The sequence below is a fragment of the Stegostoma tigrinum genome, chromosome 30 (assembly GCF_030684315.1).
Source record: "Stegostoma tigrinum isolate sSteTig4 chromosome 30, sSteTig4.hap1, whole genome shotgun sequence".
Lineage (NCBI taxonomy): Eukaryota > Metazoa > Chordata > Chondrichthyes > Orectolobiformes > Stegostomatidae > Stegostoma > Stegostoma tigrinum.
Window position 1 is genome coordinate 37,590,130 of NC_081383.1, and position 14,590 is coordinate 37,604,719.

At 40.2% G+C, this 14,590-nt stretch overlaps 1 protein-coding gene across 1 annotated transcript in view; it reads left to right on the top strand.

Annotated features, from left to right (window-relative positions):
* The first annotated feature begins 253 nt into the window (after positions 1-253).
* LOC125465702 (cyclic AMP-responsive element-binding protein 3-like protein 3) overlaps positions 254-14,590 on the top strand; it is a 54,285-nt gene continuing 39,948 nt past the window's right edge. The window contains exon 1 of the mRNA XM_048559438.2: positions 254-1,263. Within this exon, the coding sequence (XP_048415395.1) occupies positions 1,207-1,263 (57 nt within the window). The 5' untranslated portion in view covers positions 254-1,206. The remainder of the gene's footprint in view (positions 1,264-14,590) is intronic.

Here is a 14,590-nt window from a genome sequence, read left to right on the forward strand (position 1 = left end):
GAAACATATAAAATAATCAGAGGGTTAGATAGGGAGGATAGGGAGAGCCTTTTTCCTAGGATGGTGATGGCGAGCACGAGGGGGCATAGCTTTAAATTGAGGGGTGAAAGATATAGGACAGATGTCAGAGGTAGTTTCTTTACTCAGAGAGTAGTAAGGGAATGGAACGCTTTGCCTGCAATGGTAGTAGATTCGCCAACTTTGGGTACATTTAAGGCGTCATTGGATAAGCATATGGACGTACATGGAATAGTGTAGGTTAGATGGGCTTGAGATCGCTATGACAGGTCGGCACAACATCGAGGGCCGAAGGGCCTGTACTGTGCTGTAATGTTCTATGTAATCCAAACTAAAAAATGGTATCTTGTGGAGATCAATGGACAACACCTGGCTTATTTGTTTCCTGCCTCCTGTTAATTTCTATGGATCAACGTGCGGCCCTACCTGAGAATGAGCCATGCAGTCCGTGGAGGCTCAGATTTAACCCCTGTTAACCTCAGTTAACTGATATCACCATTTGTGTCGAGCAGCTTTGGAAGTAAGTCACTCATCCCTGCATGCTGGACAAGGGATATATCAAGGTAGTTGGGATAACCTCTCTGGCATTAGCTCTCAGTGACCACTTGGGTAAAATAACTGATAACCCAATTGCCTCCTATAAAGCTCAGTGTAAGCTACTTTGAGATGAACAAGTTACCCGAATTATAGGTTGTGAAAGAAGATTTATTACCCATTATCATCCTTCATCAGTAAATGAGAGTTATCAGTAAACAAGCTAATAAAAAAAACAAGCTAATAAAACATGTCTGTGTGCTGCAATAGTGATTATAACATCTGAGTGATTAATGAAACGTGCATTTTCTTTGGTAAGTTGAAATCATGGTTTAAAGTTCATCTGACATTAGTGCCGTACTTTGATTTAAGGCACAGTAAAAGTACAACTGAGGAACCCCCCCTTTTCTCCTCCCTCATTTACTGTAGGACTTCCAATTTTGTCAGGCCTTCCTGGCACTGTTAACCATTCTAAAGGCAATCGCTGCTTTGTTAACAGCCAGTTCACAGCCAATCAGATGGACAACTGATGTCGCAACAACTGAAGTCACTTTTGCTTTGTTCAACTTCAACCTAGTCACAGATCGAATTAGAAAAAGAGAGACGGTGTACCAGTGAGTGAATGAGAGCGAACCTTTTCCAAAACATAGGGAAATGGAAGGAGTAGGATTTTCACCAGAATTTCAGGATATGACGCTGGTCACAGGGAAGGTACGTATATTTCAAGTTAAAATTTTTTTCAGTAAATAATCTGATTTTAGAATTTACTTATCAGCTCTGTTTAAACATGGAGTTCTAAAACAGGACAAAGTTCAGACTGAGATTTAAGTATTGAACTCATGATGGCTAAATTTGTGGATGTTACATTATTTCAGAGCACATTTTGTTTTGCAAATTCCTCGTTTCTTAAATAAAAGACACATGCAATACCTTTCAAAACTTCAGGATGTCATAAAGTTTAGTAAATGAGATATTTATTGAAATTTAATCATTCTTGAGAAAGGCAGCAGCCAATTATTGTTTAGGAAGGTCCCAAAAAATAACAGCACAATAATGGTCAGATAGTCTATTTTTGTCATGTTGTTTGAGAAGTGAATTTTGACCAGGGAGAACTCGGTTGCTTTTCTTTGAATAAGGTCACAAGATCCCTTACATCCAGCATGAGATAGGAGATGAACCCTCAGATTAGTTCTCCTCCAGCAGATAATACTCCTTCAGTTTTGTATGACAGTGTCAGCCTAGATTCACTTGTCCAAGACTCTATTTTGGGATGTCAATCTTAACATTTTATCAGAAATTAGAATGTTGTATATCAGTCAAGGCAAGCATCTTTAATTGACAGCAATATGATGTTATAGTGGGAATACACCGAAGTGATCCTACTTTATTTCCTGAAGCAGGGAAATTCAGAAATGAGAGTCCTGACATTAAGACAGGCAGTGGTTAAAATGGCAGCCAGCCACTACATGGTCCTTGCCAACACATTTGGGCCTCCCACCATTTTAGCTTTTCTATTTCTGATGGCGGTAAGGGGCCCAACATATTTCATTTGGGGGGATTCAATAATATTTTAAAAGTGTTTAATGATATTATTCTGACACTGATGCAGTTTTAACCCTAGACCCACAAGGTGAAGCCAGAGACAGCCTATAAACATAAATATTGAATATGTTGTTTGAAGGTTTACTTGGAGAAATAGAGTGGGAGTGTTCGCCCAGTGCCAACAAGCATTTCTGGATCCTCTTGTGGTTTAATGAGATTCATGTAATTGATCAGATGTTTCTTACCTGAGGAAAGAGAAGACATCAGTCTGTTACCAGCATGTGAAGACACAGATCTTAGGAACTACACTAGAAGGTTGTATTCAATAATAGAAGATGTACAGGTATAAATAAAGAAGTAGAAAAGTACAGAAGACATTGAAGAGCCTTACTTAGAGATAAGGAATGAACGACCTCAGGCTAGAGTGGATGTCCAGACACTATCAGCCTGAGACACTCTAGACTCTCAATGTATGGGTAGCTGCATTGGCTTAAAGAAACAAGCAAAACCATGGTGCTGGCTCAGGAATAAACTACGAGAGTAGGAGCTGCAGTTAAAGCAGAGTCCAAGGGACACAGCTGAAAAGCAAACATTCCAAAGGCAGCATGGAACCTCCAAAGACTTTGATAGAGCAGCTGGGTAACAAGTGGAAGACTCCAAAAACAGGCCAAATCCTTGGATGACTTTCAGAAAAAAAACTGAAAGAGGAGAATATTCCATAAGTGTGAAAAAGGCTTTGAAAGACTTCAATGAAAGAGCTACAGAGGGAGAACATGAAGGATGGAAAAAAAAATCCCGGAAGTCTTTGAAGTGTAGCCCTGAACCAGCAATACACTGGAGAAGAACAACATAGGACTGAAAATTTTGACAGTATGCAGGAAAAACCCAATTATTCACCCAGGTTCGACAGGCACTATAGTCAACATATATGTTAACAGTCCAATAGCTGATATTATTCTGCCAGGACAAAGCATGAAAGAAAATACTAGAGTATATTGATGAAAACATTCAACATGAACTTTAGCCAGAAAAGAAATTTACTGCTAATTTGGATGAGATTAAATCAGAGATCTCAATATTTGTAGAATCATTAGAAGATTTTTACGGGGATTTATTTATCAAGTAGGATGTTGTAGGTACAGACCTATGAAGGATGAATTAATTGGACACCATATATTTGTCAGTGTGAGCAATGAGGGGTTATCAAACTTGCTTCAGAACATGGGAACGCTGGCTTTGCAGGCAGAAATCAGGATCTTAAATTGTCCACCACTGTGAGGAAGCTTCGTGGATTCTTCTGATGTAATTGGATGGTTTAGCCCCAGGTTGGTGCTGTTACCCTCCTGGAAGACCATGCAAAAGCCAAAAGAGCACTTATCTGCTAGAACCCATAGTTGGCATCCAGTTTTGTGAAAAACTTGCTCGTGGCCAATTTTGATTCTAACTGTAAACTCAACATTAACCCTCAGGGTATCTGACAAACTGGGATGAATTTCCATTCTTACACCTTTGTTTAACGGAGTGAGATGCACACACAATCTCCATTTGTCTTGGGAACAGTTACTCATCCTGATCACCGCTATATTGACTCCATCACTGGCAACATGACCTTGTTATTAACCGTGTTGTGTAATGGAAATGTTAATTTTTTTCCTTCAAAGAATGAGAAATTTTCCTGGGAGTTTACAAGTTGATGGTTTTTAACCTTTTCTTGAAAAGTAATGGGATAATCCCACTTCAATTTGCTTCAAACTTTGAATAGTTTTGGAAATTCTTGTTGATTCTTCTTCCATCTTAATTCTGAAATACTATATCCACTCTTTTTAGAAGACTGAATTGAATTTGTGCATTACTGGCACAGTGGCTCAGTGGTTAGCACTGCTGCCTCACAGTGCTAGGGACCTGGGTTCAGTTGCACCTGTCTGTGTGTGTGAAGTTTGCACATTCTCTCCGTGTCTGTGTGGGTTTCCTCCGGATGCTCTGGTTTTGTCCCACAGTCCAAAGATGCGCAGATTAGATGGATTGGCCTGTTAAATTGCCCATTGTGTCCAGGGATGCGCTGGCTCGGTGGATTAGCCATGTGAAATGCAGGGTTACAGGGATGCGGTGGGTCCGAGTGGGCTGCTCTTCAGAGAGTTGGTGTGGGCTTCATGGGCCAAATGGCCTGCTTCCACACTATAGTGATTCTATGATTCAGTGAATGAGGTTTTCTGCTCCCTCAGCCCATGTAGTATTTCAGTGACATTTCCACCCTTACTTTAGGCAGACATTTTTGTGGTGATTTGCTCACATACCTGATGACTTGTGTTTCCTGGACTTTGGAGGTTTGTGGTAACTGATCTGATTCTCATAGACTTCAATGATAGTAAATTGTCTACCAGTATTGAAACAGATGCTCCTGTGTAAGGTTTATATTTTGTCAAAGCGTTATACCTGCAAGCTTATGATCCAGAATCTGTTTTTGGGTTGTTTGCCCTCAGCTGCAAGTGTTGTATTTACCTTTTGTTTTGTATATTTAACTGATTAAAGTGTTTCCTCATCGCATGATGTGCATTTCTTGTTTTCCTGTTGCAGAACGTTAACTTTGTTTTTTGAGATGACGAAATGCTGTTTTCTTTTAGCTTTCGCAATATTTTCTAGTGTCCCGGCTGGGCACACACGTAGCACTCAGTTCCCTCTGCTGGACATTTGTCACATTAGTAATTCTGTTTGGAGCCAAGGAAAATGTGAGCCCTGAGTGAACTTCTGGCACTAACGTACGGACAGCGCTACTTACTGATGGTAAATCCAACGAGAAAGTTCATATCTGCCTTATCTAGTCTTAAGTAAGAGAACTTTTGGAAAAAAAGGTCGACAATAGTATTGGAGTCAGGGCCAAATTGCAGCTTTTGTAGGGTTTAAAGATGTTATTTCTGTAGATATTTCAGCACGTTGCAATCCAGGCTTATTTACTGTTGATGCATCATCCACAGTACTAGGAGCTCATAATAAGGAAATGGAACATTTTGCTTTGAGAGTTGTAATTACTTAGAAAATTTAACTGGAAAGGAATATCATTTACTGTTCAACACCGAATACTACCTGTGGTGTATGTAGGCTAGTCCCAACCTGGGACTGACAGTTCTGTTGACCCATCCCCAGGTCTGCTTTATATTTTTAAATTATTTTTTCATGTCCAGAAGTGCTTATCGAACTTATGTCTACTAAATCACGATGACTTTTTAAAAATAAACTACTAACCACCACCAGTAATCGTCCATGTAGCCAATTAAATATTTACATGCAAAGCCCATGAAGGGCAATGCAACCATCAGAAGTGAGGGAGAGGTAGGGAGGAGGGAAGGGACTAAATCAAAACAGACTTAGATGGGGATATAAAGCACTGTATTCCCTGTGGTGTTCACCTCTCTCTAAAGGCATCAAGAATATTGGTGGACATTGTGTGCTCCCTCTCCTAAGACGCTCAGACAATGTAGTCATAGGAAAAGGGTAGGCAGTCAGTGGCAATGTCCTCCTCCATAGCTCTCTGCCTGGACCTCCTTAATAGCAAACTTGGCCAGACCCAGGAACAGCCCCATTGACTTGCTCACACTGAATGCCCGAAGATCAGGAGCACTGGACTGAAATGGCTGGGTCTGCTTTATATTTTTTCTATTCCTGTATGGGACATAAGCATCAATGGTAAGGCCAGCACTTGTTTCCCATCCCTAGATACTCTTGAATTGAGTGGCTGTCCAGGCCATTTCAGAGGGTAATGAAGATCCACCTACATTGCTGTAGGTCAGGAGTGCACATAAAGGTCAGATCAGGTAGATACAGTAGAACTCCTTCCACAAACATCGTTGATGAATCAGACAGGCTTTTACAGACAGTGTTTGCTGTCTGGCCAGCGTTTAGTTCCAGATTTTTGTTAAACTCAAATTTCACCACCTGCCATGGTGGGATTAGAACCCCTGCCTCCCAAACATTAGCCTTGGTCCCTGCATTGCGAGTCACCCCTCAGCCTCCAATCCTGAAGGGAAAATAGTCCCAGCCTATTCAGCCTCTCCCTATAGCTGAAAATCTCCAACCCCGCAACATCCTTTTCTTTCTTTTCTTAAATTTTTTCTTTCAAGTTTATGAACACATTTCCCATGGCAAGGAGACCAGAACTGAACACAGTATTCCAAAAGTGGCCTAACCAATGTCCTGTACAGCTGCAACATGACCTCCCAACTCCTAAACTTAACACACCGAGCAATAAAGGCAAGTGTACCAAATTCCTCCTTCACTACCCTGTGTACCTGTGAGTCCACTTTCAAGAAACCATGAACCTGCAGTTCAAGACCTCTTTGTTCTGCAACACTCCCCAGGACCTTATCATTAAGTCTAAATGTCCTATTGATTTTCCCTACAAAAATGTAGCATCTTGCATATATCTAAATTAAACTCCATCTGATAAATGTGCTTTGCAAGGTGTTGATTGAGGGAGGACATCTGGACAACTTCTACTATTTAGAAAATATTAATCCTGCTTTTATATCTGGTGAAGCTCTCCTGGAATGTTTTATACTCCTGAAGATATCAGAGAGAAGCTTGACTGATGGGTAATCCTCTCTCTCTCTCCCAGTCCCACTCTCTGGGGCACATTCACCCTTTTCTCTAATTCATTCTTCCTTTGAACTGACCAACCTTCCTTACAGTTTGGTTTTTTGGGAAGAAGGCTGGAAATAAGTTGAGACATGGTGCAGTAAATGTAACACACTTGAGGGGAACAGGTAACTTTAAAGAGATAGTTAGAACTGCCAATGCTGGAGAATCTGAGATAACAAGGTGTAGAGCTGGATGAACACAGCAGGCCAAACACCATCAGAGGAGCAGGAAAGCTGACATTTCGGGTCTAGATCCATCTTCAGGAAAAAGGTAACTTTAAACCTCTGGCTCCCGAAACCCTCCATCTTTAAGATTTCCTTGCCTCATCATTAGGTTTGGCCATTATCTCTTTTGCAGTTTCCAGGACTGTACTGCAATTAAATTGGCTTTGAAGTATGCCACTGGCTATGATATGCTTTGTACTGATCAGAAGAGATGAAAGGCATTATATAAATGTTCTTTCTTTCAGCCCTATGTGTGCCTTTTTCTCATTGCCCCTTCTCCACGGTTCCGTGGAGTGCAGCAATCAAGAGTCTTAGGCCTCAGAGTCATAGAGATCTCCAGCACAAAAAATGCCCATCAACCCATCGTTGTCTGCACCAGTCAAAAACAGTCACTGAAATATTCTAATCCCCTATCCCAGCACTTGGCCCCCAGCCTTGTATCCATTGGCAACTCAAGTGCAGAGCTCTGAGCATTTCTGCTTCTACCACCCTTACAGGCAATGAGTTCCAGATTCTCATCACCCTGTAGGTGAAAATGTCTTTCCTCACATCTCCCCTAAACCTCTTACCCCTTACCTTAAATCTATGCCCCCGATAATTGATCCTTCAAGGGCAATAGTTTCTTCTTGTCTACAGTACTTTTTGCATTAGTTTATATGCCTCAATTCTGCCCCCTCTCAAACTTGTACCCTCACAATCTTCTCTGCTCCAAGGGAAAAAACCCCACCGATCCAATCTCTCTTTATAACTGAAATGCTCCAGCCCAGCCAACATCCTGGTAATTCTCTGTTGCATCCTATCCAGTGCTATCACATCCCTCACATAATGTGGATTCTAGAACTGCACATGATACTCTAACTGTGATTTAACCAATGTTTTGTACAGTTTTGACTTAGACTGCCACTTCTTAAAAGCTATGTCTTGGCTAATACATGGAAGTATACCATATGTTTTCTTAACTACTTTATCTATCTGTGCTGATACCTTAAGGTTCCTCTGATCTTTGGTGCTACCCAAGGTCCTACCAGTCATCGTAAAGTCATAGAGTGATACAGTATGAAAACAGACCTTTTGGTCCAACGAGTCCATGCTGAACATAATCCCAAACTAACTGTCTTGAAATTCCCCATCTTACCATTAACCCTGTCTACACCCGACATTATTTTGTAAACTTCTGTCAGGCTGCTTGTCAACCTCCAGTGGTCCAGTGAAAAAAGTCCTCGTCCTTCCTGTCTCTCTTTATAACTCAAACCTTCCATACCTGGTAACATTCTGGTAAATTTCTTCTGAACCCTCTACAGCTTAATAATATCCTTCTTATGACTGGTTAACCAGAACTGGACGCAGTATACCAGAACAAGCCTCACCATTGTCCTGTACAACATCAGCATGACTTCCCAACCCCTATATCGAAAGGACTGAACGATGAAGACAAGTGTGCCAAATGCCTTTTCACCACCCTGTCTATATATGACAGACCTTCAAAGAACTATGTACCTGTACCCCTAGGTCCCTCTTCTACTACACTAGCCAATGCCCTACCATTAATTCCAAATGTAACCATTTTTCCCCAAGAACTGTTTATAGGCCATTCCTGATTTGTGATAGTTTGACTTATGAACACTCATTCTTACAAATGAGATCTCACCCAGGGGTATATTAATATTAATTTTAAAGATCTGACATGAAAACATTTCCTTATATTTGTGAATGACGATGTTACGTTGTCTTGCATTGTGTTCCGAATTTCATACAAATCAACTGGTGAACATTCTCAAAAGTGGAACCTGTTCTCAACCCATGGACTGCCAGTTATCAATTTCAAATCTTGATGTTGAGATTTTGGTCATAACTCTTATTGAGAATTCTACCAAGTAGTTAGATACTAGGTAACTGGATGTATACTACCTTGATGCAATATACAGGCCTTTGTTATCATTCTAATGAAATTGCAGCATGGCAGATATAAGCTAGCTTTCAGGTATCGTTTGAGTATGGATTTTGTATTTTAAATTTCTTATTTTGGAGGTGATTTTTGTTATTATTTGATGCTGATTTCATATTTTGTCAGTTTCTTTAACTTTTCACTAATTTATATTGAACAAAAATAATTAGTTTTATGCCTCGAGTAATAATAGTGAAAGATGTAATTTGCGTGTTGTATAAACCATATTAACCATGTAAAGTGTAATCAACACTTACTATAACAAACTTTCTCATGTTGCTTTGTGAGATTTAGATCTCTTGCTGAATCATACCCAAATTTATTTTAATGATTCACTATTTAATTCAAATCTATATGAGTTGCTTCTATATATCTCTGATGTTAATGTACAATTGATCTGTATCTCTGACCCACTCGCCCATGACTGCCACATTGTTTTAACTTTCAATTATTTATTTACAGTGTCGAATATGCATTCAGTGTAATGAAATTTATGTCAAATCAATAGCTATAATAAGGCAGTCTGTCCGAACTCTATTGGCTAGGGTTTTGTTGAAGCAAAGCTGCTCCCCTTTCCCAATGGGCACTTTAAATCAGGCAACAAATCAGATGGTGGCTGACTGCTGTTCAGTGCTGTGATACCAGTAAGTAGGCAGACAGCCAATCACATTCAGGTATTAACACAGTGAAGCAAGAAGTTAAAAGAACTTCATTTTTAATTTAAAATTTCAGACAGTCAAATAAATTTATGACTGCGTTAAGGTAGGAGCTAAAATGAAGATATATGGCCCTTTAAAAGAGGAAAAATGTTTTAAGTATATGTGGCAGTTTTATCATTCTGGATCAGCTTGACATTCCATGCAAGTGAAATAAGCACCTTGGATTAGCATTAATGGTGAGGTTATTATACTGCTGAAAGTTACATTGCATTCCACAAGGTACAAATTCTTTACTTTTTTACAGTGAGGCAAAATGTGTAAATGTCGGATTCTTGTTAATTCATGAATAAAAGATTGTATATTGCAATCTGTGGGTACCTCGAATGTAAGAACATAAAAAAATAGGAGCAGGAGTAGGCCACCTGGCCCCTTGAGTCTGCTCCTCCACTTAATAAGATCATGGCTGATCTTTTTCAAGGACTCAGCTTCACTTACCTGCCCACTCACCATAACTCTTAATTCCTTTACTGCACAAAAATCTATATATCTTTAAAAACATTCCACGAGGTAGCCTCAATTGCTTCACTGTGCAGGGAATTCCACAGATTCATAACCCTTTTGGTGAAGAAGCTGTCTCCTCAACTCAGTCCTAAATCTGTTTCCTCTTATTTTGAAGTCTGGCCGGCTAGTTCGAGTTTCAGCTGCCAGTGGAAACACCCTCCCTGCTTTAACTTATCTACTATCTTCTAAATTTTATATGTTTCAATAAAATCCCTCCTCATTCTTCTAAATTTCAAAGAGTGTAGTCCCAGTCTACTGAATCTGTCCTTATAAGCCAACCCTCTCAATGCTGGAATCAACCTAGTGAACCTCCTCAGTACCCCATGCAGTGCCATTACGTCCCTCCTCAAGGTTACCCCTACGATGTATCTTACAGCGGAGCGAAAACTTACAGACAGCAATGGCTGGATTTCTGTGTTATTCTGCGCATGCCTAAACTCCCATAGTGTTGTAAGTTTCTGTGGAATATGACTGTGACACTGAGAGTTTCACCTTCATTTTGTGTGAGAATGAAATATATAATCAAAGATGATATCACTCAGACATCAACAGAGATCAGAAATGGAGGTCAGAGTAGAGATAGGAGAAGAATCATTTAAAGAAAGAACTCTTAGACACAACACTGGAGAGTTTGTATTTAGTAACCTGTAATGAATAGTTAAATTAAGAGTGTTTCTGTAATAAGCAGAGTGAGAGACCCTTGCTGCAGTGCAAGGATGAGATGGAATGCTAAAGCACTGGAATGGTGTGGTAAAACCAACAATTTGTAACAGTGCAGACTAAATGTGTAAATACCCAGAGATCCTAAGGAGAAGTATCTAACCATGTGAGTAGTGAGGTCTGCATCAAATGTATAATAAAGTATAGAGCAGCAAGAGAACTCTCCAAAGCCAGAATGTGAAGTCAGATATTAGCCCAAGAGGGGCAACTACAATGCAGGCAGATTCCAAAGGCCAGGAAAGAACTGTGGAAGATTTTGAGAATGTAACTGAGTGAGAAACCTTGGAAGGGTGGGAAGGAACCTTGGAAGACTTTGAAGCCAAAGCCATACATTGGGAAAACTCTGGAGAACAAGTGCAGTTAATTGGAAGACTTTGAGTAATAGGAGGGACACGTCTAAGCTCTCACCCTGGTCAGTGCAATGTGATAATCGATTGGAATGGCAGCTCCAGGGTAGTCTTGCCACAACCATTTAAAAATGTGGAGGGCCCACAAAGACACCAGAAGGAGGATCTTTTGAAACAACAGCTCCAGCACTGCAGAATTACAGGTTACACGTAAAACAGCGGAGACATCAAAGCAGCACATTTTTATATGAGGCAGGTCCAATAACAGATAGTTTTCTGATAAGCTTAAGTATGAGAGAGAATACAACAGATTTCAAAACATTAATTAAATAGTTTGGTGTGTCCTTTAGCCCAAAACAAAGGGCAAAGTTCAATTAATAATTTTAGCAAAAGGGTGAATAGAGGAAGAGAAATGTATTTAACAGATTTATTCCAATTTGTAGGATGGCACAGGCATGGAGCCTTGAAAGATAAGTTAATTAGAAATTGCATTGTAGTAGATTTCAAGGACAACAAATTGTCAGATTTTCTTTATTCTAGGGAGGACCTCATTTAGGATCCAATATGTTACTCAGGCAGAGATCAGGGCCAGAAATTAGTCACTTCTTTAAGGGAACAATGTGACATGGTCTGATGCAAAACTAGAAATTGCTGGAAAAACTCAGCAGGTCTGGCAGCAACTGTGGAGAGAAAGCATTTTGGGTTCAGCGACCCTTCTTCAGAACAGTCATGGCCAGTTAATTAGTCCACAAGGTGGTATTGTTACCTTCCTTAAAACCCACCAAAACATCAAAAGGGTGAGAACCAGTAGAATTGATCATAAAGTTTTGGAGGGATATGGGCTAGGAGCAGGCTGGTGGAACTAGTTTAGTCTGCAATTATGTTCAGCATGGATTGGTTAGACCAAAAGGTATGTTTCTGTGCAGTGTGTTTCTATGACTTCATGACTTTATATTGACATGATCAAGATATGGGTCAAAACACCTTAAATGTAATGAATGTCCAGGAAGGACCTGAGTGCTGTTAATGTGGGAAGTTGGGACTCTTCAATGAAATACTATAAAGTTTTTATCACTCTCTGGGCACTTGCAATCCTCTTTTCCTCAATAGATCCAATATCAACACCTCCACCTCACCCCACACCTCCCCCTACCCCCATGACCACCACCACCTATCCCAGGCTGTGTCAAAAGCTCTGTTATTAGTATTGGGCTTGGCTCAAAGGGTAGTACTCTTGCCTCTGAGTCAGGTTCTAGCCCATGATTTAAACATGAAGATCACAGTTCACACTTCAGTGCAGTGTCAAAGAAATATTATACAGTTGGAGGTGGTGTCTTTTGAATATGTGTTAAGCTGAAAGCCCATCTGCTTCTCGTGTGAATGTAAAATAGCTGGTATTATTTCACAGCTGAGTCTAGGAGTTCTCGTTATGGATTGGCCAATATTTTACCCTTAAATCATCATCACTAAAACAAATGATTTTGACACTATCCCATTCTTGTTCATGGGGCTTGCTATTTAGAAATTAACTGCTGTGTTTCTTTTATTACAATGGTAACTACATTTTTCAAAAAAACACTTCAGCAGCTTCAGGAGTTTTGAAACATTTGTGCCTCTGAAATGTGCTATCTAATTCCAAACATTTTCTCAATGCTCAAAGTACTGTTTTCACAAGTTGTTCATATTCCTTTGATATTGGTACATTTAATATCAGGAGCACTTTCATCACTGTGGAAACAGAGGAAAGATCCTATTAAAGGGAATTTTCCAGATAAATGAAAATCATATAGAAGAGAAAACAGCCCAAGAAATTAAAGATACAGAAGAGAAAGTTAAATAAATATTCCTAGGCAAGGTCAAAAAATATCAATGGAGATTCTGGATCCACAGAGTTTTAGATTTCCACAGTGTTTCCCCGTTTGTCTGTGCCTCCATTCTTCCGTCTAAAATGCATAATCTTACTTTTTCCCACATTGCATTTCATCTGCCACATCTTTACTTACTCTCCTAGCTTGCTCACGTCCTTATGCAGCCTCCCTGCTTCTTCAACACTACCTGTTCTTCCACCTGTTTTTGTGTCATTTGCAAACTTGTCAACAACGCCCATAGTTCCTTCCTCCTGACGCTCTGCCTTCTGCCAGTCAGCCAGTCCTCTGTGCGTGCTAGTACCTTGCCCTGTTACACCATGGGCTGTTATCTTATTTAGCAGTTTCAGAGTCAAAGGCCTTCTGAATATCCAAATAGATCAAATCTACTGGTTCTCCTTCATCTAACTTGCTCATTACCTCCTCAAAGAATTCCATCAGATTTATCAGGCATGACCTCCCGTTGAAGAAGCTGTGTTGTCTCAGCCCTATTTTACCATTCACTTCCAAGTAATCCACAATCTCATCCTTCATATTGGACTCAATTCCTACCAATGACCAAGTTCAGGCTAACTGGCCTGTAATTTCCAAATTTCTGCCTCACTCTCTTCTTAAACAGGGGTGTTATATTTGTCACATTTTAGTCCATTGGGACCATACATAAGCCCAGTGATTCCTGAAAGATCACTGCCAATGCCTCCACAATCTCCTCAGCTGTCTTCTTCAAAACTATGGGGTGTAGTTCATCTGGTCTGAGTGATTTATCCACCTTCAGACATCTTAGCCTCCCCAGCACCTTCTCCTTAAGGATGGCCACTGCAATCGCCTCTGCCCCCGATTCTCGTAAAGTTCTGTATGCTGCTGGTGTCTTCCACTGTGAAAACTGACGCAAAGTACCTATTCAGTTCCTCTGCCATTTTTTTTGCTCCCCATTACTACTTCTCCAGCCTTATATTCCAGGGGTCCAATGTCCACTTTTACCTCTTATCTTTTACATATCTAAAAAAATTCTTGCAATCTTCATTTATATTACTATCCAGCTTACCACCATATTTTATCTTCTTGCTCTTATTACGTTTTTAGTTGTCCTCAGCTGGTTTTTAAAGGCTTCCCAATCCTCTGGCTTCTGTCTAATCTTCACCACATTGTATGATTTTCTTTTGTTTTTATGCTGTCCCTCACTTCTGTTGTCAGCTGTGGTCGCCTCATCCTCCCCTCAATATGTTTCTTCATCCTTGGGTTGAATTTCTTCTGTGGATCTTGAATTACCTCCAGAAACTCCTGCCATTTCCTGCTCCACCATCTTCCCTGCTAGGGTCCTCTTCCAATCAACTCTGGCCAGCTTTTCCCTCAATATTTTGTAATTACTTTTACTCATTTATAATACCATTACATCTGATTCAATCTTCTCCCCCTCAAACTGCAGAGTGAATTCTACTTTAATACGTTCACTGCCCCCTAGGGGTTCCTTCACCTTCAGCAGGAAATTTGCCATCCTTATCGGGTTTGGACTGTGTGTGATCCCAGACTCACAGCAGTGTAG